The 25,213-nt window shown below is 42.7% G+C and overlaps 1 protein-coding gene across 7 annotated transcripts in view; it reads right to left on the minus strand.

The window, feature by feature from the left end:
• Positions 1–25,213, minus strand: part of sox6 (SRY-box transcription factor 6) — a 133,741-nt gene that overhangs the window by 85,335 nt on the left and 23,193 nt on the right. For 5 of the 7 annotated variants that reach the window (XM_061067695.1, XM_061067693.1, XM_061067692.1 and 2 more), the window contains exons 3-4: positions 20,107–20,157; positions 2,017–2,257 (exon numbers count right to left, since the gene is read on the minus strand). In XM_061067695.1, coding sequence (XP_060923678.1) covers positions 2,017–2,257; positions 20,107–20,141 — 276 coding nt within the window. In that variant the 5' untranslated portion in view covers positions 20,142–20,157. The remainder of the gene's footprint in view (positions 1–2,016; positions 2,258–20,106; positions 20,158–25,213) is intronic. The other 2 variants (XM_061067691.1, XM_061067694.1) reach the window with 2 other exon arrangements.

Here is a 25,213-nt window from a genome sequence, read left to right on the forward strand (position 1 = left end):
CAAGATCTCAGCTCAGTTTTACTTTTGTTTTCTTGACAGTAGAGAACAACACTTAAAAGTGTTGTTCTCTACTTTCTATGAGGATGTAGTTAACACGGCTTCCCTGAACTCATCTATCACAATTTCTTTCTTTTCAAATGATATACTTAATAAATATTGAATCTTAGCCGGTGATATTCTTATTCACTTTCTTAAGATTTTAAAAGGATAAAAAGACAAAAGGACAAAAAAGATACAACAGCATTTATGAATATAATTTCATTTAATATCGTGATTGTATCAAGTGCAATTATAAGATATTTTTGTCCACATTTTTCCAGGTAATAATTCATAGATCTTGTTGAAAGAATATTTTCAGGGAACTGATATCTATGTGAGTGTAGTGTGGTGCAGTTGGGTCTTGGTGGAGGAATGTGCTCCAGTGAGTGCTATTTTAGTTTGTTCTTTAATATTTTCCCATCATTTAGAGCTGATATGACCTAACGTCTTGTGGTTGATTTTTTTTGGTGCTTTTTTTAATGAAACACTTCTTTACTATGGAGTTTTACAGATAATAATTATTGTTTTATATGTATAATTTCGACTAATACTGGTTGTGTTGGTGGGCATTTTTAAACTTTTCAGTGTTTTTAAAACTTGCTAAAATCCCGTCCCTGACATCCTGCTGTGCCACAGATGAAGACGACACCTGAGCAATCCTTTTCTTGCCAATTACCTCCGCTGTCACACCCCAGCATCATGAGGAGCAGTCTGCTACAGAGCTCATTCATGTGCCTGCTAGCGTGTGTGTTGTGCTGCAGTGCCGAGGTGTTAAGGGTCTCAGTGGCCGACTGCAGAGCTACTTCAGAGGCCCTCTGGGTCTCTTTACCTCCGACCCGTCTGTCACAGACAACCACCTGCCTCCCGTGTCTATTGCCCACAAGTGCCTGTGCTCTTCTTTGCCCTGCTCACATCAAAGCAGCTCCGCACTTTGAATGTACAGCGTCTGGGGCCGGGCTGCAGATGTGGCTTATACACAACAATAAAAACAACACACGTGCACCAAGGACAAGACATGTTTCTTTAATAGCAGCAAAAATCTAAGCTAAAGGGAGCAGATAAGGCTCCGCTCCCTTCCCTCGCTCATAAAGCAATTTTATGTCAGATTATTGAAGGGACAATTAGAGAGGAAGAGTCATCTGTTCAACGTAATAACAGCTGATGGGTTAGGGTTTTGCAGAAACGATTAAAGACCCCGAGGTTTTACAGCAATATGAAGCTGTGGGATCTGAGCTAAGGATGGAGTATTTGCAGAGCGTCTTTGTTCCACTCAGGAACAATGAGCACCTGCTGAGCCTGAACACCCGAGGGAGGACAATGAGACATCACTGCACACTCTCCTTCCTCGTGAGGTTTTCTGTATAAATAAACTGTTACTTCATTCATCATTTATGCTTCTCCCACCACAGCTATTCACAGTTTTCTTTTATTCCATTAATACCACAGAGGCATCAAGCAAGTATGGAAAAGGTTTAGAGTAAAAACCTCTGGCAAAATAAAGTAAACTTTCCTTTGAGGGCTTTCACTGACTCCCCACAGGTGCCTGAAAACTTCTCTCTATGACTGGTTGGTAAATTCAACTCAACCCAGGGAATCATCTCAGTATGTTCTGCTAAATGGAAATTGACTTAAAATGTTTGGTTTGTCATATTGATTTAGTAAAGTATAGTGTGTTATTTGCCCTCAGCAGCACTGCATTCAATGCTATGCTGAAACAGCTGCCTACAAGATAAAATAATACAAAATCTGAAGCACAATAGTAACTTTAGTGAAATGTCGGTCCTACACACAGTCTGTAGGAAATAAGCTAAAATGTGCAGAAACATTAATATAGTTGTTATTTTTTGTTTTCTACCTGCACTGTAGAATGTTTGTGCAAATTTACCAGAGTTGAAATGTTTGGTATTAGTGGTAATCCAGCATCAGCCTGGGATCAGTTTTGAAGTTGTGCACTATGTGATCAATGCCATGTCTCACCATGCGCTGCTGGGCGGACACCAGGGTGTCCCAGTCGCTCTCTGGCGGTATGCTGCTAAGGGGCTGCACTTCATCCGGGTGGGCTTTCCCATGGAGCAGACTGTGCAGGGGCAGCTGGGGCGTACCGTGGGCCTCGGCACTCTCCTCTTTCTCCCAAGACAAGTGTTCTTGATTCATGGCGTCTTCCCCGTCGACCACGGAGGCGAAAGGAGATGTGGCCTGCTTGGAAGACATGACTCTGCTGTGGAGGGAGAAAAAAAGAAGGATGAAGTTAGGAAAAAATAAATGAATATCTTACGAGGATCATGAACAACACAGGAAAAGGAACGCTGTGTCCTTTGAGTATTTTATGAACGACTGGCAGTTCCATTCAGGTGACGGTGCAGGGTTGTAACTGGGATTATAAGTGTTGCATCTGAGTCGATAATGCTGAATGGACTGAATGCTCCACCTGAATGTTGTCTATACTTGCTCTGGCCTGAGTCTGGAGCAGGCCGAGGGGTCTCTAATCCCTTGTTTAATGCAGATGGATGGCTTGATCTAGGGCTGGAACTGTGCCTGCTTGGGTCCTGGCCCAAACCCCAGGACAGTTACTCAGGCAGTAGGTCAGCCAGGCAGTGGGACTACCATTCAGATATAAGATATTCAGGAGGATAGTTGCTAAGCTATCCTCCCTGATGGCCAACTCCTCCCACCCCATGCGGGACACCCTGGCAGCCCTAAACAGCTCCTTCAGCCACCGGCTGATTCACCCCCGGTGTGTGAGGGAGAGGTATCGCAGGTCCTTCCTTCCCGCTGCTGTCAGACTGTATAACCAGCTGTGACCCCATTAACACACAACACAATATTTGCAATTTAATTTATTTAATTATTTAATTTAATTATCTAATTATTTAATTGTATTGGTCAGTTGTTCTACTACTTACTATTTATTTGCTTATTTGACTGTTTACTTTTTCTTTTTGCTCATTGTTGTTTTTTGTTTCTTACTTTGTTGTTTTGCTCTTTCGTTTGTTCTTGTTGCACTGTGCCTGCGCTGCTGATGTAAAACCCTCAAATTTCCCCACTGTGGGACTAATAAAGGATTCTATCTAAAAGTTTAAACAAAAACACTCACAAATAAGTTAACCTCTCATACACATAGATGAGAAACAAGGTTGCTTTATCCTGCGATAGTATTCTTTTTTTTATAATTATTTCAAAGCCACCTGAATAATTCTCCTTATCTTTCATATTGGTTTAACTTGATTTTGTCCTTCAAACTTCTATTCACTTTTTATGTGTGAGAAAAATGTGAGTTGATTCCACTCCAAAGCAAATCATATGCAAACAAAAGCCCCATTTCCACTTGTCAAATTAGTAAAAAAAATTATGTGTGACACTGCTCCCACCAGGCTAACAAAACCTACTTGAAGAGGAAAAATATCTAAAGCTAACAGTGGAGGACAAAATTCACAAATCGGTCACATGCTTTCAGGAATATTACAGTGGAGAGTGTACTTGACATATTAGGTGCAAAGAAAACTCGACTTTGTTCCCTTTTCACAAGCCAACTCTTTGGTGCAGAATTTATTTCAAACAATTCCCCTTTTTCCCTCTCAATTAATGAGGCCGCAAACTATGCATTTGGTATTAAATTCAGAGAGGGATAACGTGGCCTTCCCTCCGATGTGGAGTGGAGAGAAAGAGATTGAGCATTTTTGACCCCTAATCCGCTTTTCCCCGAGCTGTTGTTCTGCTTATTTTTCTCAACTACGTTTACCAGCAGCGTGACTGCTTAGTGCTCAATCTTTTCTTGAGGATGACTGTGTGTCTTTTTCTCTCTCTCCCTGTGTGGGTGGAAGAAAGACAAATTGGGGGTGTGAAGGTATGGCTCAGTTTCTATGTGACACGACGCACTGGGTGCTTGTCGTGGTGCAGTTCATCGCCGATCACCATCTGCCCCGTTCTCCTGCTCGATCCGCAGGGGTCAGTGTGACAGCACTTTATAGTTGCACCCTCAGCTTGCCTTGGGGGGGGGGGGGGTGGGTGGAGTAGGGTGGGTTGGGGGTTGAGAGGAGTGTGCTTTCAAGGTTCAGCCGGGCTATGGTGCGATCGTGTCCTTGCACTTTTCTGCTGAGAGCCGAGCACCGAGAGACAGGCAAAGATATCTTCCATTTAAAAAAAAAATAAGAAAAAAGGGTTTTGTGAACAAGGTCTTTTGGGTCTAATAATTCTTGGTCTTACTCAAGGAAATCTGTCAAGTGTGGCGTATTGTCCGTGTGCACACACTGCTGAATTGTTGGTGGCTGCGGATGTTCCAGAACATTTCAGGACTCCTTTCATACACAAAGTCAACACTGAGTGCTTTACAAAAGGCAACATGTAAGTAACAACTGAAATACAGCAAATTAGAAAAGGATAAAAACATCAAGGGAACTGCAGTGAAATAAAGTGCAAAAGTTGCCATGTAGTTATTGGATAAAAGATAACAGGAAGGATTCTAGTCTCTAAATCTATTTGGAATAGATTTTAGCTGGAGCATATGATTTTTAACTTAAGAAACAGTAAGCAGCAGCCCCCGAAAATAAATGCTGAAGCGGAAGAGGCATATTTCTAAAGAGTTATTATTCACATGCACTGTTATATCCAAATACAATAGTCTATGCCCCGGCACACTGTCTCTGACTCTCTCTCTCTGACACTCTGGCCCGTGGTTACAGCTCAGTCGGGGCACTGAAGGCTGACCTAACAATGGCAGCAGGAGTTAATCTCCTGTGTTTCAGCAGCTGTACAAACAGACCCGGTGAGTCAGGTAGATGGCAGAGCAGGACTATGAGACCCGTCGTGCCTGCCTCTGTCTGTCTGTCAGTCAGTCCCTCTGTCTTTTAGCCTCTGTGTCTGGATGTGTTGCCAAATGGCTCTTTAGTGGGACTCAGCCCTCAATTTTAATCAGCCATCAAAATGTTTCCTGTAATTACGGGAAATAGAAAGTGATCTCAAAATTGGGCACTGTTAATTGAAAATCAAAAGTCAGAGCGAGAGTTCAGAGGATGCATGTGAAGGTAAGTAGAGGGGACAGAAGGGAGGTTGGAGGTGTGTGTGTGCATGTGTGTGTGTGTGTGTGTGTGTGTGTGTGTGTGTGTGTGTGTGTGTGTGTGTGTGTGTGTGTGTGTGTGTGTGTGTGTGAGAGAGCGAGTGTGCGCGGCTCGAGCATGTAGATTCTGACGTATTTTTTATTCATGCACCCAAAAAGCCCGAGCCTGGAGCTCAACAAGACAAGCACCTCGTCCTCAGTGGAGTGTGAAAGTGAAACAAAGCACTTGTGTAATACAAAGCACTGCTTTTGTATTACACAGTAAGTCAAGTGGTATTATTTTACCACTAAAATATTCAGTCTCTCAGGCACTTTTACTTCGGTCTCCAGCCATCAGTCAAACTGCTGAGGCGTGAGTGAGAGAAGGGGATAGAGGGAGAGAGGAAAAGGAGCGAGGGAGCGATGGAGACTCCATCCTCCTGTAACATGTGTCTACAGCAATCTTGTTAAAGAATGCAACAGATCTGCGGCAGGCTCCATAACAGTATTTGTCAGCAGGAGTTAATAATTTATTAGCAGGGCTGGGAGGGCTGCGCTCAGGCAGCTAAAGAGTGCAGAGTGCCCCCCCCCCCTGCTCCACCCCCACCTCTGACAAGCCCCATACAATACTACCCCATATTATTGAAAGGGAAAGGGAGAAGTGCAGCAATAATTCTCTGAAAATATCTGAGGGCAACCGTACGGCATTTTAATCCTCATATTCCGAGCAGGGATCTCACAGCGCTGAGATCTAAAGGGCGATGTGATCTGCATAGACACAACAAAGACCTTTGATGAGGAGCAGAATATTTTTTTTTTTTTAAAAGCAGAAATTCAGTTGAGCGGGGGGGGGGGGGGTACCACCGACGCCTGTAGAATCGAATTGTATTTTCTCATAGAAGAACTCTGTTTCAAGCCTTGGCCTCCGTGCTCGCAAAACAAACTCAGCAACACAGCCCTGTTTGTACAGCTGCAGTGTCTTCTAACTTTACTCGCATTAATAATTGAATCAGTTTCTCTAGATGAGATGAGTCCAAAACGTGCTGCTACATACTAAAAAGTGAAAATATTTTTGAAGTGAAGAAGTGGCTCGTAAATCCCTGGCAAGACGCACTCCTTCACGCTGGATTACACAATAACAATGGGCGACTAACAAACCAGGCTAATCAATAAGTGCATGAAACGCTGCTTCCTCTCTACTTACAGACAAAAGCCCTCGGTGACTTTGAAGACTTCAGACAGGGACCGAGGAGCGGTCGGTCAGGAAACAGAACCGCTCTATTTATAGCTGACAATATTGCACACATTTGAAGGATTAAGACTTAAGTTCTCTGGCCCGTGGGCTCATATGGCCTGGAATGCTTTGAGTCATGAATTGTTCCCCCCCGATAATGTTTCATCATCGTGCAAAACAACCTCCGCTTAATTGGTGCGTATTAGAGGAGTGTTCACTGCTCATCTTCGGGGGTCTTGTGACTGCGGGACCATGTGTCCTGGGCTATCCCGTTTCCTCCTCCTCCATAAAAAAGGGTCTGACTGACTTTCGCTCTGTCACACTGTTTACCTTTTATAGACAATGGTGATGTGTAACTCCACACCGTCTTTCCCCCCACCACCACCACCACCACCACCACCCAATCCCACCCACATGCCTGCTTGTTTCAATGCTGAAGTCGTGCAACTTCAAGTTTTGATCTGACGTTTTAACAGGGGAGAACTTGACACCCTCCTCCTTCACAGGAAAAGGAGAGCAAGTCAAAAGATAAAAAGGCAATAGGAGATGCAAAAATGATTAAATTCTTAGTAATAAAGACAAGTTTAGCTTTTGACTCCAGGCATGTGCCAGGGTAAAAAAAAGAACAGTTGCCAAAACACTTGTAGAGGCAATTAGGAAAGGTGCTAAGAATGTTCTGTTCTACTGAGAGTTTGCGTAATTAAATCAATTTCCAAACAATGGGACTAACCTTGGAAATAAATGGTGTCTTGGGTAATAATCTATTAACTTGAGGTGGACGTATAAAGAAAATAGTTTGGGGGCTTTAAACCATGTGTGCGTGTGGGTGTGTGTGGGTGTGTGTGTGTGTGTTTGTCGGCGAAAGAGAGAGAGAGAAAATCATCTGTGTGTTTCCCTTCAGGGGTTCCTCCTGTTCTAACAGGTGTCGTGGTAGGGTTCCTCTGGGTTCTTCACCTGCCATAATGAGATATTACTACCTGACAGCTCCCAGCTGGAGGAGCATTGACACGGAATCCACCGTTTAGCACAATTAAATTATCACCCTCCATTGTGATTGTGCCATGCTGTGCAGCAGCCAGGTTCCTGGATACATAATCAACTCGTAATACGGGCTGTATACTGCACACAGTTAGACTCTGTCACACACACACAGGCGCGCACACTTAGACACAGAGGGTGCACTCGCACACACACACACACATACATATACATATACATAGTTCATATTTTTCTATTGTATAATTCCTGCAGATTTCAAAACAGGTTCCTAGAGCTATTTGTCTTTTTTCTTTTTTACCAGTCAGTTGGAATGAAAAAATAAAACAAATTGATTTAAATCTCTTAAACCTCAGCTCCAAAAATAATTACAGATAATGATATTAAAATATCGTAAATGGTCGAGAAAATAGAGATTCTCCCACAAGGTAGCAGACTGTGCAGCGAGTGGAGAGTTGACTAAATTAATTTGTTTAAATTGTTCCTCCATTATTGTTGACCTTCCCCTGCAAAAAGTCAACTCAATTATGGCGGCACTTCATCCTCACTTCACACTCTCTCCTTGTGCCTTCTCTATTAGAAGCCGCCACAGTTACCACAGCTAAAATCCACACTCAAATGGTCGCCACCCGCAGCAAATTAAGCGAGCCACCTGAAGAGCACACTTTACATATTGAGCAGAGCATTGATAATTACTTTGCAGGGTAAATTATTTGCAATAATATGCTACTAGAGGAAGTGTCTTGTATCTCACTTTAAACACTTGTGCAGCTGCTATGACAGCGTGGTTGGTGTCCTTGCCCCCCATGCAAGGCAAAGGCAGATGCAGGTGTGAGAGTGCTTAAGTGTCCCTGTCTGTCTACTCAGGAAGGGTCGATGAGCACTCACACACTGAATCCCTCACCCCCCCCCCCCAACCCCCCCTGCCCACCTCCTCCCCCTGTGCCTCCCTCTCCTCCTCCTCCTTCTACTTCTGTGGTCCCCTTGCACCATTGGCCCTTTTTCCTGATCCCAGGACACAAGCAGCAGAGCTGGATGGCATAACAGCCTCTCAGTTCCCCAGGACATACACAAGTTCACTCATGCGTAATGCTTTCACAAATGAACGATGGACATCCCAAAAAAAAGAGATTTAGTACTGGCCCTTTTTTGTGGACTTGCATCACTTTTGAACAGAAATGAGCCTCCAGAAGAGGAGGGTACTGGATGGTGTGAGTCAGACACACACAGTGGGTCAATGACTTCAGCGGTTTCCTACATCAGGGGGGAGAGAGAGAATCTGAGACGAGAAAAGCTACTTGTTGGTTTTTGCATCTTTCTTCCTTTTACTTTCTCTTTTTCTCTTGGCCTGCTGTGGGATCGTGGAAGACCCCTCTGTTGCTGCTGTTGCTGTTGCTGCTGCTGCTGCACTTAAGCAAACCTCAATGCGAGTCAAGCCATCACCCAACACAGTCTGCTGAGCAACAGTAGAGCTTTGTGGCTCGACTCGTAGTTGACAGTAAGTTATGAGCCCTTTGTGAGCAGGAGAAGGAAAACAGAGATCGGAATTTGGCAGGAACATAATAATACAGAATTCTCCTGTTCGTGGAACCCCGAAATTTTCATGGAAACAATTGAGCATTGTTGAAGGAAAGAAAAGCAACGGTGACAGATGAAATATAGAGTGGGGCCCCCTTTCTTTTTTTTTCTTGTAAAACGGTAAACAAAGCGCTATTCAGGCCCGGCCCATTCTGTCATTTATAAAGATAACTTCTTCTGTGCACTGGAGAATTTGCAAATGGCTGCACTTCAACAAATCGAGTGTAACATCTCTCACAGTTGCCAGAAAAGTGAGCTGAGGAGCTAGCGTCGGGGTGCCAAACAGAAGTGAAGGGACACATCCCAAGTTACCAAAGAGACGCACAATACGTCTGTAGGGAGCACAGACGTCTCAAAAGAGAAGGGAATTTAAAAAGGAGAAAGCAAGGTCTCCGAGCAAAAAAAAAAATTAAGAAGCAACACAATGTCAGACTTTTGTCCAAATACTCAAGGGAAATAGCATTTGAAGGAGCAATTTTGCAGAGAGCAGGAAAAGCATGGGTAATGGTCTGAATGGTTTATGAAGGGGTGGGTGTGGGGCATTGTACTGCATGGCAGGGGAACTATGGGCCTCAGTCTTTGGTCTTGCCACCATGAGGTCATCATTGGCAACTTCAGTGCCCGGCAGAACTGAAGTTTGCTACAACTGCTGTCACTTTGGACATCTGGAATGTCGACACACGGTTGCCCACTTTCTCCGTCACTGTCCTTGTTGGTTTTATTTAATTTTTTTCCGCTAATGTAAAACGCTTCACAAGTCCCGCTCACCAAATTGGCAAATTTGAAATGTCCACAGAAAAGAAAAGCAGTTTGTTCTCCTTTCACTCGCGTCTCATAAATGGATTTCTGTAGCTCAGGGGGGAGAAATAAGGGAATTACCTTCTACCCTGTTGTAATTAAGCTGCTCTATTCTTATTCTACAGGCTGAAAGGACAACAGCGCATTAGCTACAGTTAGACCCACCTCTAATTCATAAGTGTTTTTCCCCCTCTCGCGTCTATTCTTTTTCTCCTTCTGAATAAATTAAAGGTATTCACTGAGCACTCTCACACAAGGGAAGGCGCACAAACGTGTCTCCCTGTGTGACAACCAGACTCCTTTTCCCTCTTTGTCTTTGGGCCCTCGTGTCTTTTTTTAAAAGACTGTGAGAAGAAGGGCTGGGATAGAACAGGGGAGGGGAGAGAGAGAGAGAGAGAGAGTAGCCACGTTTTATGTGACACGTCAATTGGAAAATCAAAACAGGGGTAGTTCATTTGCTCCACCCAGATGAGGCTATCTAGCAGAGCCATGATGAATAGGGGTCAGGCAAGCCACACCTCAAAGATTTATGATTAAGGCTTATTATGTTGGGAAACTGACATTGATTGCTGATTTAAACCACTGAAACCAATTAATTTGCCAGTGCTGAATAGAAAGCATGGTCAACAGTGTGTGTCATTCTGACAGGTTAGACGGGAAGAAGCCGAGCAAAAGTGAAGGACTAAATGAATGGCTGGCAGCCAGCTCTGTTTGGAGGTGGTTAAAAGTTACCATGAGTGATTGACAGCTGATACCAAAAAAAAGAAAGAGAACGAGCGGAAAAATGAGATCTGAGGAGCAAAACCCGAAACCCCAGGCCACTGATCTGAATAATTGCCCAAAAATGGGATTCACAGTAGACATGTACAAGCTGCTGTTTTAGCAATGCTAAGATGGTTTCATTCATGGGCCCGGCACTGAGAGAAGCGGAGTAAATGAATGTGAAACATAGCGCTAATAAAAGCAGAGAGCTGACAGACACGGTTGAACAGGGAAACGTGCTGTTTTTCCACTCCGGAGGAAGCAGGTACTGTAGTGGATTAGATGCTGACTGAAACACAAAATGCTTCAGCTGTCTTTTGAGAACCACGTGTCCGACCACTCACACTGTGCTTCCACTCGTCTCTGCATTTGTCCAAAGCAATGCACTAAAAAAAAGCCACAAGTTGATATAACCACCGCTATCTAAATATCTGAGTGATTTTTGTGCAGCGCTCACAACAAATGCCACATTATGCTCGGTTGTGTGTTATTTTCCTCTGTGGTTGTCTGGGGGACAGGAGGGAAGACACATGCAGCATGACAGTGCTTCAAAATGAAATCATTAACTAAATTGCTTTCTTAAAAAGCCACAAGTGTGCAGCAGGATTTGTGTGGGTCTGTGTGTGTGTGTGTTTGGCTGTGGGCCATGGGCCTCTGGTTCCCAGGCAGCCTCTGCCCCGGCTCTGTTGTGGTTCCCTGCCACCGCACTCATTATGCTCAGCCTCAGCACAGCACGGCGCAGGGCTGCGGCTCGCCTCGCCTCACTCACTGGGCTGGTAGGAAATAATCTGGTAATCTCAAACTACTCCTCCATTTCAACCGGGGCCCCATTCACACAAAGAGAACCTTTGTCCCGGATCATTTATGACCTCCCTTTGGATCTCAATCAGAGAATCAATCAAAAACACTTTAAACAAATATGGTTTTATATTTATACTTGAAGGGAATTTTCTGCAGAGCTAACGTATGATTTCATACAACTATGGTATCAACCAATATATTCTCTTTGTGACATTTCAAAATGCTTACTAACTAATTTAGGGGGAAATATCCATGATCTGCAAATGTCCATGAAAAGTGATTTGAAATGCATTAATAAAGAAATACACTTGTGAAACCTGCTCAAAGTAACACTTCTAGATAAATGCACTCAGACATTATGTAACAACACAAACAAACAGAATAAAAAAAAAATTGAAAGCAACTTTTTGGGAAACTTTATCAATCTGCCCAAGGCAGACTTCAGTAAACAAAGCAAACAGAAAGGAAGGCAAACAGGGACTGAAGGCCAGACAAATATTTGCTAAGACGATACGGACCGAAGCTGCCTGACAGGGTAGCTGAGGACCCCACCTACACACACACACACACACGCACTCACCAACTCACACAACTGTCCACCTAACCCTCACTGCCAACAGTCTATCTGCTCTCGTCTGAGCTGAAGGTAGCAGATGTGTCTTTCACAGCCTGTAGAGTGTGTAACCAATCTGCAAACAATAGCTGGAACTTGACAAAGGTCGATGCACTTGCAACACACTGCTTACAGTAAAGGGCAGTCAAATCCCATTGGTTACTTTGGTAAGCCATGCCCTTTAGCTTTTTTTTGTTTTACTTTATAAACCAATAAGACTTTGAATATAAACACAGTCCATAACTTGTGTACTCTCTGTGAGTGTCAAGGCCCATTAGTCAGCCATTATAATGCCATTTGAGCTTCTGTGTAAGCCCCTTAACAAAGTTGAAGTCACCTTTTTGACCTCCTGTTAAGCTAACAGTTGGTGTAAACATGTTCAATCCTATTAACCTAATAATATACAAGGAAGCGGGTAAAGTGCCACAGTGCCCCGTGTTAAAAGCTCGCTCTGAGTCTTAATTACAACGGACACCCATGACAGTGGAAAAAGATCCAGCACCGGTCCTGCCTCTAATACCTGCCACTGTGACAGAGTGTGAAGTAATTACACATCACAACCAGATCAATGATGCTTTCGTTTAATTTATGTTTACAGCTAGTTTAAGGATTTTTGGTTTGTTGGCATTTAACACATTTAAAGGTATCATTTAAATAATGTGCTTAAAATTAAATTTGCTCTTGAAAGTGTTGCAAATTCTTAAATTTTACAAAAAACTAAAATCTAAAAAAAGGGGTTTAAACATTTTTTTTATTGAATAACAAACGTAAGGTGGAGAGAATGAAATAAAGGTAAAGAACATTCCGAATATTTTCACTAGAGACTTAAATGAACGACCAGGTAAACAGAAGGGGCCACTCTGGACAAAAGAGTCAGAACTTGTTTAGCATGAGCTCATCAACTACTTGGGTGTGGTCAAAAAGACCCCAGAAATACGTTATAATGCAGACATGTGTGAATCAACATATGTACATTAATATCTATGTGTATGCAGTATTTGTTTGCATAAAGGAGCCCGATTACCACTCATAACAAGACCTCAGAAGTAATTGCGGCCACAAGGTGAACATTACACATGCGTCATGACGTGATGTTTTAAAAAGCCTTTGTATCTATATTGTCTGCAGGTCTGTGTACTGGGGATCGTGTTGGACAGAGCTTGTGCCGTCTATAAACCGTCCTCTGGTGTCAGCAGGGCAGCCGTCCAGCGTCAGCCAGGCATATCAGCTATAAATGGCAGATACATCACTAGAGCGCAGGCTAAAAATACAGGACCCTGCTTTCTGCCATTTCCCTGTATTCTCAATTGTGTGTGAAACCTTAGCAGAGAAACCCTGTACGACCAGCTTTATGTGGAAAAAAGGAATCTGTATTGGTTTTGGACCTGATGAAAAGCAAGTCAGAAATCCTCCAGCATTCTGACAGCAAAATGCAAAAAAAGTTTACCATGAGAGACATTTGTTTTTTCTTTTTGCATGCAAGCCAGGTTTTAAGAAAGCTCTCTAAAAACTATCAAAAGTTTCAGAATTTCCCACATCCCCCTCCTGTGGGTGTGCCTGTAAAGTGCTTCACTCCCCTCGCTTGAAAAGCTCCAAGGGATTGCATCATGGCACGGGGGTGTAAGATGATGGTAGCAACATACTGTAACATGAGGGAAATACCTCATATTGGTGGATTCATAAGCACCTTGTGTCCTGGGCTGGCTGGACACTCAGACTGGTCTGCGCTGCACCGGCTGTAATGCTTGAGCTGAGTTTGCCCAGTGCCAAGTCCTGTCACTGGTCTGAGAGTCGTTCAGAGGCAAGTACACACACACAAACACACATTGTGAACACGCGCTCACACTCCCAGTAACAGGGATTACAGCGTGGCTCTGTTTTAATCGAGTCTCAGCCTTTGTGGTGTGTGTTCTGTTGTGTCTGACTAGGAGGACACATTGGCCCTCTGTCATCAGAGCGGGTCTTTATCAGAGACCCTCGCTGGATACAGTTGGAGTTGATGCATCATGAACCGCACACCGAGAGTCAGCAGCGATCTGCATATTCAATAACTTCCGTAATTACATGCGCAATTCATCAGATGGGATGTGATTGCAGGGGAAGTGGAAGAGAGAGGAGCAGAGAGGTCTGATTCCTGGAGGACTAAAGTCTAATCACAAAGCTAACATGATAATTGAAATCTAAATTGAAAGGCTTAGCTTTCAGGCAGAGTGTGTCAGACGTGGAGTGTGGCGGCGCTAGTGAGAGCGAGTGAAAGAGCGGCGGGAAGAATAGGATTTTAACAACAAGTGTTCCACATGAGCATTATAACATAAAGCTTAAAGGGATAGTTCACCCAAAATGAACATTTTCCTGCGATACTCAGAAACTAGAAGGAGACATTTAATGTTTTTCTCTGTTTGAAGACGTGGTCGCCATTTACTAATTTTTTTGGGGATTTGGCTGCAATGCTGTTTACCCATGAAACTCCAAAAGTGTTTTGTGGACTCAGACATCCCGTTTCTCTGGGTTTGAAGATAGTTTGAAACAAGTCAATATAATGTATAACATATATATTGACATTTTATATCTTTTAAGTCATGCATTACTGAAAAGTGATTTAGATCGAAACCTTTACCTTTTCATGTTGTATCCAACAAGAAAATGAGCTCCTCAGTTTTCTGTCATAACGCGTCACTAACAAATAAATAAGGTAAATAAAATAAGGTATTAAAAAGAATAATCCAGGGAAAATGTGCCTCTGTTTTTCCTCAACACAGTCATGGCCTGGTCATGGAGCATGTGACTCAAAGGGCATTTCAATAATTGCTCAATATTCCACACCATCATCCCTCTTTGCTTGAATAGACTTTACTTTAGTCTTTAAATTCCTGTTTTCAAAAGGTGACTGTAATTACTGCTCGGCAACAATTGTGTGTGAAAGGACAGTTTATGTGCATTGAAGAGAAGAAGAGAAAACTCCTCAGCTCAAGCAGGAAGTGTTTACACGCCTTAGATGTCCATTTATCCTTTTAACCTCCAATACGTCTTAACAAATACAGAAACGCGTGTAAAGAAACACATCTGAATGAGTTGTACATAATCATAGACAAAATGTCCTTTTAATCTTATAAGAGGACGTATTGTGTTGAAGCTGAATCCTGTGCTGTCTTTACATTCAGTTCTCATGTTTTACTCTAGCCAGCAGAGGAACTCAGGAAATGAGACGCAGACAAGTCCTTGTCGGATTCCTCCCCTCCTCCCCTCCTCCCCTCCTCCCCTCCTCCCGACCACAGGATTCATATTCATCCCTCAATAACGTTTAATTAGTAATGCCAAATTCATTAACCTGTACTGCTGTTACGCTGGCCTCAGCCATAAATTAGCTTAATGTGAGCAGACGTATTGCAGCTGTAATAAGGGACATAAAACTCAGAGAGAAACACATACTGTTCCTCCATGGATCACAGTCATGGATCATTATAACTCACCAAGGTTTTTAGAGCGGGAGCTTTCTTTTTCAGACTCGCAGCTCTTTACAGCACTTAACTATCAGCCTATCAAACGCGCTCTGTAGTCACGCCTCGGAAACTTGTTTTAGTGCTGGTTGAAATAAAAACAATATTATGGAAATGCATTACTCATGACGGCCATTACTTTCATCACCACTTGTCACCTCACAGATGTCAATGCTTAAACTAAAACACGGAGGCTATAACATCATTGAGCGTTTAATTGAAATAAAAAGAAGCCGAGAAAGGATGTTAATGAAAGTCAAGAGTGAACTGCTTGATTATTACAGTAGTTTTAAGTTTTAAAACTACTGATTTCGCCAGTGATCTCGCCTAACAATTCATGCCAGAGTCTATTAGGCCTGGAGCCCATTTTGTTGTTAAAAAGGGTCTTGTCCTTCCAGAACACTCACTTCCTTGCTTTCTGTTTTTCAAGCATAGGTGGTGGAGGAACACAAGTTCATTGTTCCCTTGCAAATGGAAGTTGGAGTTACCAGGGTAACAGCTCTAATCCTTCTCTTTTCTTTTTTTTACCACTTTTTTCATATTAACAGCCTATCAAGTGCTACCTTTAAAGTCACAGGCAGGAGTGCTCACCCACTTTTAATTAGCTGTGATTCTGTTTGCCAGGAGACAGAATGATGAGCTAATCGAAATTTACGAAATAATGATGTACCGCAAGCAGCTCCTTCTTTCTCCCGAGTCCCGCTCCAAGAATAACAATAATGAGGCCATTATCGGGGATTGCACGTTAAAACACTGTCCTGCCACCACAACAGAGGACATAATTGTTCTGGCTCTTTCCATACAATCAACAACCCATTGTTGATGACTTGAGAACTAAGGGAGCAAAGAATGGGCGCCATAAAGATCGGTCTGTGCTGCCTTGAAGATCTTGTACAAAGTGTCCACAGAGGAAGGACCTCGATAGACTACTGATGTGTTAGTAAGGGCTGCGGATGGAGACAACTGTCTTGCTTTTGGTTTGTTTTTTGCCGCTCAAATAACCCCGAAGACAAATTGGAGGAGAAGCATTCATATGGAGAAAGGCTGAGCGTCACACAGGCTCGTGTGAAAGGTCCAGAACAGCCATTTACATAACTTCAAGTATAACTGATCTCAGAAAGTAATACAATGTGTGTTTGTCCTCTATAAGAAGACAACAAGGTGTTAGTGAATAATGTAATATTTTACCAGTGCTTCAATATACATATCTAAAAAAGTCAGTTTAGTTGATAAATTAAAACATCCCTGATCCCTGAGAGTAGATCCTTATAAATAGGGGTTGAAAATGAAATATTTTGTTTTAAGTTTCAGGTCTAAACTTGGTGGGTGAGAGCTCAGCGGGATTGTGCAAACACCTCTTAGCTGTGCTCATTGTAAAAGAGCGAGAGAGACAGAGCTCGAGGGCAGGAGGAATGCTAAGTGGGCCCCTTAGCCTAGTCAACCTTCAGTGGGTTTCATTTATCTTCATCTTGTTAGACTAAATTAATTAACAATCTCAATGTTACACACTTTCTCCTTTCATTACATCAAATAATGGCAGAAATGGAGGGGGAGGTCCTGCCCACTGGGAGTAGACAGAGACTGAAGACATCTCTCTCTCTCTCTCTCTCTCTCTCTCTCTCTCTCTCTCTCTCTCTCTGCATATCGCTCTCTGTATTCTGTCTCTCTTCCTTCCCCTTTCTCTCTCTCACTATCTTGCCCTTTCTCTCCCCTTGTTTCTTTCTCTCTCTCTCTCACTCGCGCGCAAATTTGCTCTGTCTCTTCGACTGCATAAACAAAAACCCGTTAAACGTCTTCCGTATAAACACATGAAAAATTGATCTCAACTTAAAACGCTTCTTCTCTCCAACAAAGACGCTCACGGCAGCATGGGCATAAATAATTGTCTATTACAGACAAGTTTTGCTTTACTTTCAGAAGCACTCAGAACTTTTACAGACTTGCATTATTTTTATGAGACACAATCTTGTGCATAAAATATGAGGTTTACACTCCAATAACCAATTACCACTCGCTGTATGCATGACTCAAAACCAAACTCATGACTCATTACAATAATGAAAAGCCCATCCTGTGTGCTACTGAGATATGACATACAGGATAAAAAGTCAATAACATCTGCTCATCGGGGCAGAAATGTAGGAGCATGTTCAGAAATCCCCCTTTGACCTATTTCAGCTGCTTGAGAAAAGACACTGGAATTCTTCGGTGGAAGAATGTTTAACTGCCACATCCATCCAGGCCGTGTTTCGATCCTTTTCTCCACTTTCACCCCCACCCCCACTCCTCAGCCCACTCCAGGACACAAGTCTTATCCAAGCAAAAGGGCTAACCCTCAACCAAAGCCTGCCTTTAATCTCAGCCTGATTGTTGAGGCCTCCAATCTCCAGCCAGCGTGCGTGATATCTTTCTACTGGCACTTCTCCTTTAATTAAAACAGACATTGACAGAAGGATGTGGATTAGCGGTGCAATAATGTGTTTACTCAGAATAATCACAGTGTTTTCTCACAGCTATGAGAACAAAAGGAAATTGTTGAGAAATTGCCACGGTCAAAGGTCATATTTCTTCTTTTTTTTGCTCTCTCTCTGTCTCTCTCTCTGTCTCTCTCTCTTTCCCTCTCCTACTTCTGTTGTAGATGTGGGATTGAATGCACAAATATCTGCTGGTGAATTTAAGATCCCACCGCAACACATACAGGACCCCGATCACACATCTTCAGCACAGTGAATTATCCACCAAACTGGTTCTGACAGGTGGTGAGAGTTAAACACTGTCATCCACTTTGTAGCCTTACTCCAAAGATTGTGGAAATGAGCTTAGGCAGTGCGTTCCCTAACATGTAACATGTTCTATAGCTGGATAAGTCCTGTCAAAACATAGCACACACACCACACCAAATAGATCTGTGTCAAAGATAAAACAGCGGCTGTACATTTTTGCATTATTTACTTGATTTGTTTACTGCAGCAGACAGTAAAAATAAAAATTATATGTTAATAAATACTGAATAGATATATCTGTGAATTCATATTTAAGAGATGGCACCTTAATTAATTTGATATTAAAATAAACAAATATCAGTCACATATTCCTATGTGAAAATGTCATATAGATAGATAGATAGATAGATAGATAGATAGATAGATAGATAGATAGATAGATAGATAGATAGATAGATAGATAGATAGATAGATAGATAGATAGATAGATAGATAGATAGATAGATAGATAGATAGATAGATAGATAGATAGATAGATAGATAGATAGATAGATAGATAGATAGATAGATAGATAGATAGATAGATAGATAGATAGATAGATAGATAGATAGATAGATAGATAGATAGATAGATAGATAGATAGATAGATAGATAGATAGATAGATAGATAGATAGATAGATAGATAGATAGATAGATAGATAGATAGATAGATAGATAGATAGATACATAAATACATAGATATAAGATAGATAGATAGATAGATAGATAGATAGATAGATAGATAGATAGATAGATAGATAGATAGATAGATAGATAGATAGATAGATAGATAGATAGATAGATAGATAGATAGATAGATAGATAGATAGATAGATAGATAGATAGATAGATAGATAGATAGATAGATAGATAGATAGATAGATAGAGAGAGAGAGAGAGAGAGAGAGAGAGAGAGATTGAGAGAGAGATAGCTCATTCAAACAGTATTATTCTGCAGGATTAAGTTCAAGTTAAATTACTGACTAAATAAATGTAAATCCATGGGAGATTTTCCCATTGAATTCCACTGTTACACTTCGACTCGTGAGGGAGTAATTGCATCAAATTGTCCTTTCTTTTTAAAATGCCCCCAACAGTTCTGAGAGAAGAAAAAAACGCTGTTAATTTAATCAAATAAGTGACCTTTTGAAAAAGAAATCAAAGAGGATTCATTAGCTTTAGTAAAGTTTGGCTGACAGCAGCTTTGAAAAGCAGATGCTGCTGCTGTGGCTTCTAATGAGCCAACCCCTAATTAGGGAGCAACACTGTAGCCTAGAGAAGGTGGTTGACTAGGAAAGGAGCCAATGGTAAATACGCTCTCTTATTTACTTCCTCTGTGTGTAATGACAGCACACATTTTTAATTAGAATCACAGGAAGGGTAAAGACAAAAAAATGTAAATCTTTATGTTGGGGTGAATACAAACACAGAGCACAACAGGAAGCAACAGCACATCACAAGACCAATATACCAGCGACTGCCTCACCCCGACATCCCTGATTAGGGTGGTTAGTGGGGGGGGGGGGGGGGGGGCAGATGGGGGAGAGTGGTCAGACAAAAGCATGCAGCAGTGTAAAGACACAGAAAGCCTCATCTGCAGGTTCTTAAAGCGCTGTGTGTGTGTGTGTGCGTGTGTGTGTGTGTGTGTGTGCGTGTGTGTGTGTGCGTGTGTGCGTGTGTGTGTGTGTGTGTGTGTGGAAAGCTCATCTGCATGTGTTTGTGCTTTCAGTCTGACTGGAGGATTTCAGGGTGAGCTTGCCAGTCAAACTACGTGAACACAACTGTAACACACAGCTTGGGTAAATATGTTCGAATCCATGTTTTGACAGTGTTCAAATACACAGACGCACACACACAGGACAAAGTCTACAGCTGACAATGCATCAGAAAGTACCCCCCCCCCCCCCCCCCCCAAAAAAAAAAGTTAACCCATCATATACCACCCCTGCCCGATCTGTGGTCCTAAATGGCAACAACGGAAATGAAACTAACCTCAGTAAAAAGCTGCTACGTAGAAAGCCCTCCATGTCAGCGTGCGGGGTTCTGGCAGGAGAAATCACAGAGAACCATTTTCACAATGAAACGAGTGGTAATCAAGAATCAGAACAAGGAAGGCACAGGGAGGAAAGGAGGGAAAGAGAAAAGGAAAGAAAGAAAAACACATAGAGCATACATCTTCGTCCTGTAATAAGGCATGTCTTTAATTAAAGCAGAAATATGGCTATGAACCCATCCTCTTTTTTCTATTTTTTTTTTTATGAACTGACATCATTAATTATACCTCTTTCCATCGAGGGAGTGGATTTGCATACAACGTCGGTTTGCACTGAGAGCCTGATGATATGTTTGCATCAAATAAACTCTGCCTACTGATCTCCATACAGTCTTTTTCCACGGCTGTGTGCAGATATATACATGTACATCCAGCACTGTGACCACAGATCCCAGAGCAACCCCAAGTCTGTTCAGAGTAGCCAACGGTGGTCCAGCTGCAGCCCATGTGTAGCGAGGGTGCTGTGGCTTCTGGGAGCCCGGCCGCAGGGGACCCAAGCTGGGACTCAGCGCCAGTGAGGCAAAAGGATGTGGTCATGATGTCACTGCTTGCAGGGGTCGTTCAGAAGCCTTAGCCACAGAATACTGGAGACACATGGCTAAAAATTACTTACAACAGGTTTCCATTAGCCTCTGTTATTGGTCTGTGTGCCGTACACTTTTATTCTGTTAAGACTGGTTGGAGATTGATTAGGATTTCCATGTGCTTTGTTTTAAGAGGCAGAAATGAGCAGCAACTCCACATTTGTCAGTGGTTGAAATTTAAATATCTCAGAATTCAAAACTAACCAGATAATCAGCGTCTGATATATGGATATCTTACAAAAATATGTTCAACAAAAGAAGAAATAAGGTCACCGCGACAGTTCATCACTTTGCCGGATTTTGTTACAATTTCATCATTTTGAATTTCAAGACCTACAAAGTCCCCTTTAACACCACTGGAAGAAAAAATACCCTTCTCTGAACTTTCCCTCATGCACATCATCATGAAATAACACCAAACACAACAGCAAATTACATCTCAGCCCTTAAACACCTTAAGTTTTAGTGACATGGGTGTAATTTGGCGTTTTCTCCCCTTGCTCTCTTGGCTTATGAGACAAAGCCTCTGAGAGAATGGAAAGAATGAGCCGGGCCCAAGGACACTGTGCCTTTCAGTCTGGCCAGCACTTAGCGAGGCAGTGAATCCACAAGGCCCAGAGGGCTCAGCCGAGACTTTTCTCACAATAAGGTGTCTGGGGAGGCGGGAGTGGCATAGCCAGGGGCGCTGCGGCCCTGCTCTTTTCTCCACTCAGCTTGGCCCGGTGCACATAATACCATCCCCATGCCACAGCACACCGAGCCAGTGACAACGTGAGAAAACAACCGTCAAACAGTGCAGAGCAGATCAAGCGTGTCTCCTCACTTCTCTGAGTGCAAAAAGCACACATGGTGTGGTCAGGCGCACACAAACTAAAACAATACCCACACTAATGTCAGTTCACCCTGAACTTATAACACAAGCAAACACATTGACATTCTACCAATAGAATAAGAATAGAAGCAGTATTTAGTTTGATGCAGATACAAATGTATGTGTAGCCAGACAGAGCACTCTTTTTTATTTTCTAAATGTGTGTTCATTCACTGACACCTGCTTCCTTCAGCAGTTTTACCAACAGCTAAGCAGCAGTAGAGAAAATGACATAGATGAGGCCGTGCTCGGCTTCTATCTTTGTCTTTGGTCGAATTCCACAACCCTTGTTCTTTCTCTCTGTGTGTGCTGGTGTTTCCTCAGCTGTGCCTGCTGTCTACGGTCCCATTGTGGTCAGAAACAACTGAACTTAGCCTATGGAAGCAAAGGTGCGGTTTGGAGAGCAAATGACCAAGCTCAGGAAAATGTGACTGAGCCACATTGTAGTTGCTCGTCTCTGAACACAAAAATACAAGAATGTCTTTAAATTAAGGTTAAGCCACAATTCAAGGGCAGGCGTTTTTTCAGCGAAAGGGAAGCAGGGAGGATAGACATCACTAAGTTGGCCTGGACCAGTCGGAGCAGCACGGCAGCACGGCAGCCCTTTCGAAGAATGAGCCTCTGCCAAAACCTGCCTCTGCCTAACCAAGTCTCCCACCATCTGCAACAAATGTGCTCTATTAAAGCAGTACCATATGGACAACAAGCTAGCTATTAACACGGCTTCAGCACATCCCCTTAACCTAGCCCAGATTTCAAACTTCCAGTCAAATTGACTGCTGATTTAATGCACCGCCAGCAGCCATGTGGGTCTTGGCACGAGACAGAGCTCTCAGCCTTCAGTCATTAACAGGCTCACATAGTGCGCAGCACACAGCGAGACACAGAAGTTAGCAACACAGATCCAACCAGTAACTACATCCCAGGTTACTCTGTGGATCCCTTAAACAAACCCATATGAGAAAATAGCCATATCCACAGAGGAGGATACAGAGAGCAACAGTCTGTGCTGATCCAGGAAGTCCAACTTTCTTAGGACGAGTGAACCAGGGCTCAGAACTCTCTGATGTACTGAGTGGAAACAAGCTTATGAAGTAGATCTACCCACAGCGCTGCTGCAGTGGCAGCCTAACCGGTGGCTCATATGTCTCAGTTCTTCCACAGTGATGGAGAGTGTGTTTGCTCCCTTCGTGTGGATCCAAAATGGCAGTGATTAACCCCTCAGGGTGCGAGGGGGGGGGGACACTTTAATCCCTGCGGGCCGGACGGCCATGTTGACGCCTCTGCTCTCTCTGAGTCATGGGTGGATCCACCCTCCGCTCACAAAGCAACGCTCTCTTCTCAACCATGACGCCACGGCTATGAGCCCTCTGTTCTACGACCCAGAGACAACATACACCCACACACACACCCACACACACACACACACACACACCAAATCAATTACAGTTTTGTGGTTTTAACCCGACTCCAAAGTAAAGTAAATTTTGTTTGTTTATTTTTTCTCCTCCTGTCTCAGCTGCTTAGATACTGTACATAATTAGAGTGGAAACACATTTCTGCTCTCTGAAGCCTGAATGTATACAGTGCTGGGGATTTACAGCATTTACCAAAACTTAGTAAAAGTCTGAATACTGTTTATTTGTATATCATATTTTTTTCCATGACAATTTGTCTAAACAGACTAATACATTAATTATCAGAGTCGAAGATATATTGGTATTTTTTACATTCAGTTTGGAAATATATAGATTATTTCCCTAATTTTCCTAATATTTATTTTACATTATTATTATTATTGATAATGCTGGACTGCAGCTTGATTTAAAGTGTCATTATGTTTAAAAAAAAGTTTTAAAGCTTAAATATAAAACACATGAAAGACAAGATCATTGTCACAGCATCTGTGCAAGTATCGTGTCCCTATGCAAATTGAAGCGATAAGCTAAAGACTGTCTGATGACAGGCTAATTAAATAAGCCTTCCCGTGCTCTCAGTGGAGCAGTGGGACGTGTGAACAGGTACTGACTGTTGGTTCGAGAGGGGGGGGGGGATCCAGGAGAGAATCCCCACATCCCAGCAGACACCTTTTACGCCAACTCAACACCCAATCACATAACGTGTGGTGATACCTGGTCCAAGTGTCCACACACACCTAGAGTGTGCACACACACACAGAAACACATTATGTTACCTTTACTAATGGCAATTGTGTCCGTATGACCCCTTCCCTCATCACTTTACACAGTCACACACACATGCACACAGACACACACAAGCGCACGCACACACACACACCTCAGTCAGAGCTGCCAGATGAGTAGTGAATTAATTTGTGTGAGCCACTCCAACATTAGGAAGGTGTGTTGAAAGGTGTCTGCTCATGTTTCAAATTAAACGCGCTGCTGGTCAGCATTAGCACCTCGCCACCCGTCGGCAACTGACACTTAGGGGGTGGGGGGGATGGGGCGGAGGGGAGGGGAGCCCATCCGCCGTTCACACTGGAATAATTAGAACATGTCAGGAAGAATTAATTTCCTCATTTTTCAAAAGGATACACAGAAATTACCATGTTATTATATGACAGGGTCCCTGGGAGGATTGGATTAAATTTGATTTCTTGCGCAGCCCACACAACAAATTAAAGTCATAAATAAGATGGAAAGAAGCAGGGCACAGAGCATATGTTTATGGCAATGAGTGAAGCCAAGGGACCAGAAACAACTATCTTCATTTCATTTTATTTAAATCAGGCCGACACCGTGTGTCTGAATGACAGCAGTTGCTAATGGGTTGAGATTAGAGGCTCCTTGATATTAACACAGGGATCCAACAACTTCAGCTAAAACGCAAAAGGACGCACGGATGCTTCGATCAGACAATTCTGCACTGAATGAGCAGCTAGTGTTCCATCTGGGTTTTACACTACAAAAGATTTTTGAACTGTCTGGTTTTTACTTTGTATAAATCCAGATTCTTTTTTATTCAAAACCCCACATTCCTCAGATGGATTCATGCTCAAGTCAGTCGACGGTTTCGGGCTGAATTTTTTTCGGAGAGTTTCATTCTGATGGACGAATGACATCGATGCCACATTTAAAGCACAATAACATTTGCTCATTTGACTCGATATAAAAATTGAAGCTTTGTATTTGTGTATACTGGAGGATGAATTTATCCCAATTTGAACGACAATGAAATCTTAAAACAAGAATAAACATTTTTTTTAATTCCATCTTTTATTTTGGATGAGATAGATTCCTGTTAAATGAGCAGAATCAACTGGCCCAATCCAACACCATCCCTTTTCCATGGGGCGTAGATTCGACTTGTTAGCTTACCATCACAATTTAATACTTGCCTGGGAAGAATTTTTCAACTCTTTCAAAATGGCCTGTCATTAGAGCCTAGCACTCCCCTGGGCACCACAAACTTTAAATAATTTGCGAATCAATTAACTGGCTACTCTCGACGCAACAGGGATTTCACACTCCAGGGTCGTGGTGCATTATCAGCTGGAGACGATTCATGGCGTTTTGGGAGAAAAGTTCATGGTTGAAATCATTAATTCATTTAACCGGACTTTTAGTT

This window comes from Limanda limanda, chromosome 3, assembly GCF_963576545.1.
Source record: "Limanda limanda chromosome 3, fLimLim1.1, whole genome shotgun sequence".
In the NCBI taxonomy this organism is placed as follows: Eukaryota; Metazoa; Chordata; class Actinopteri; order Pleuronectiformes; family Pleuronectidae; genus Limanda; species Limanda limanda.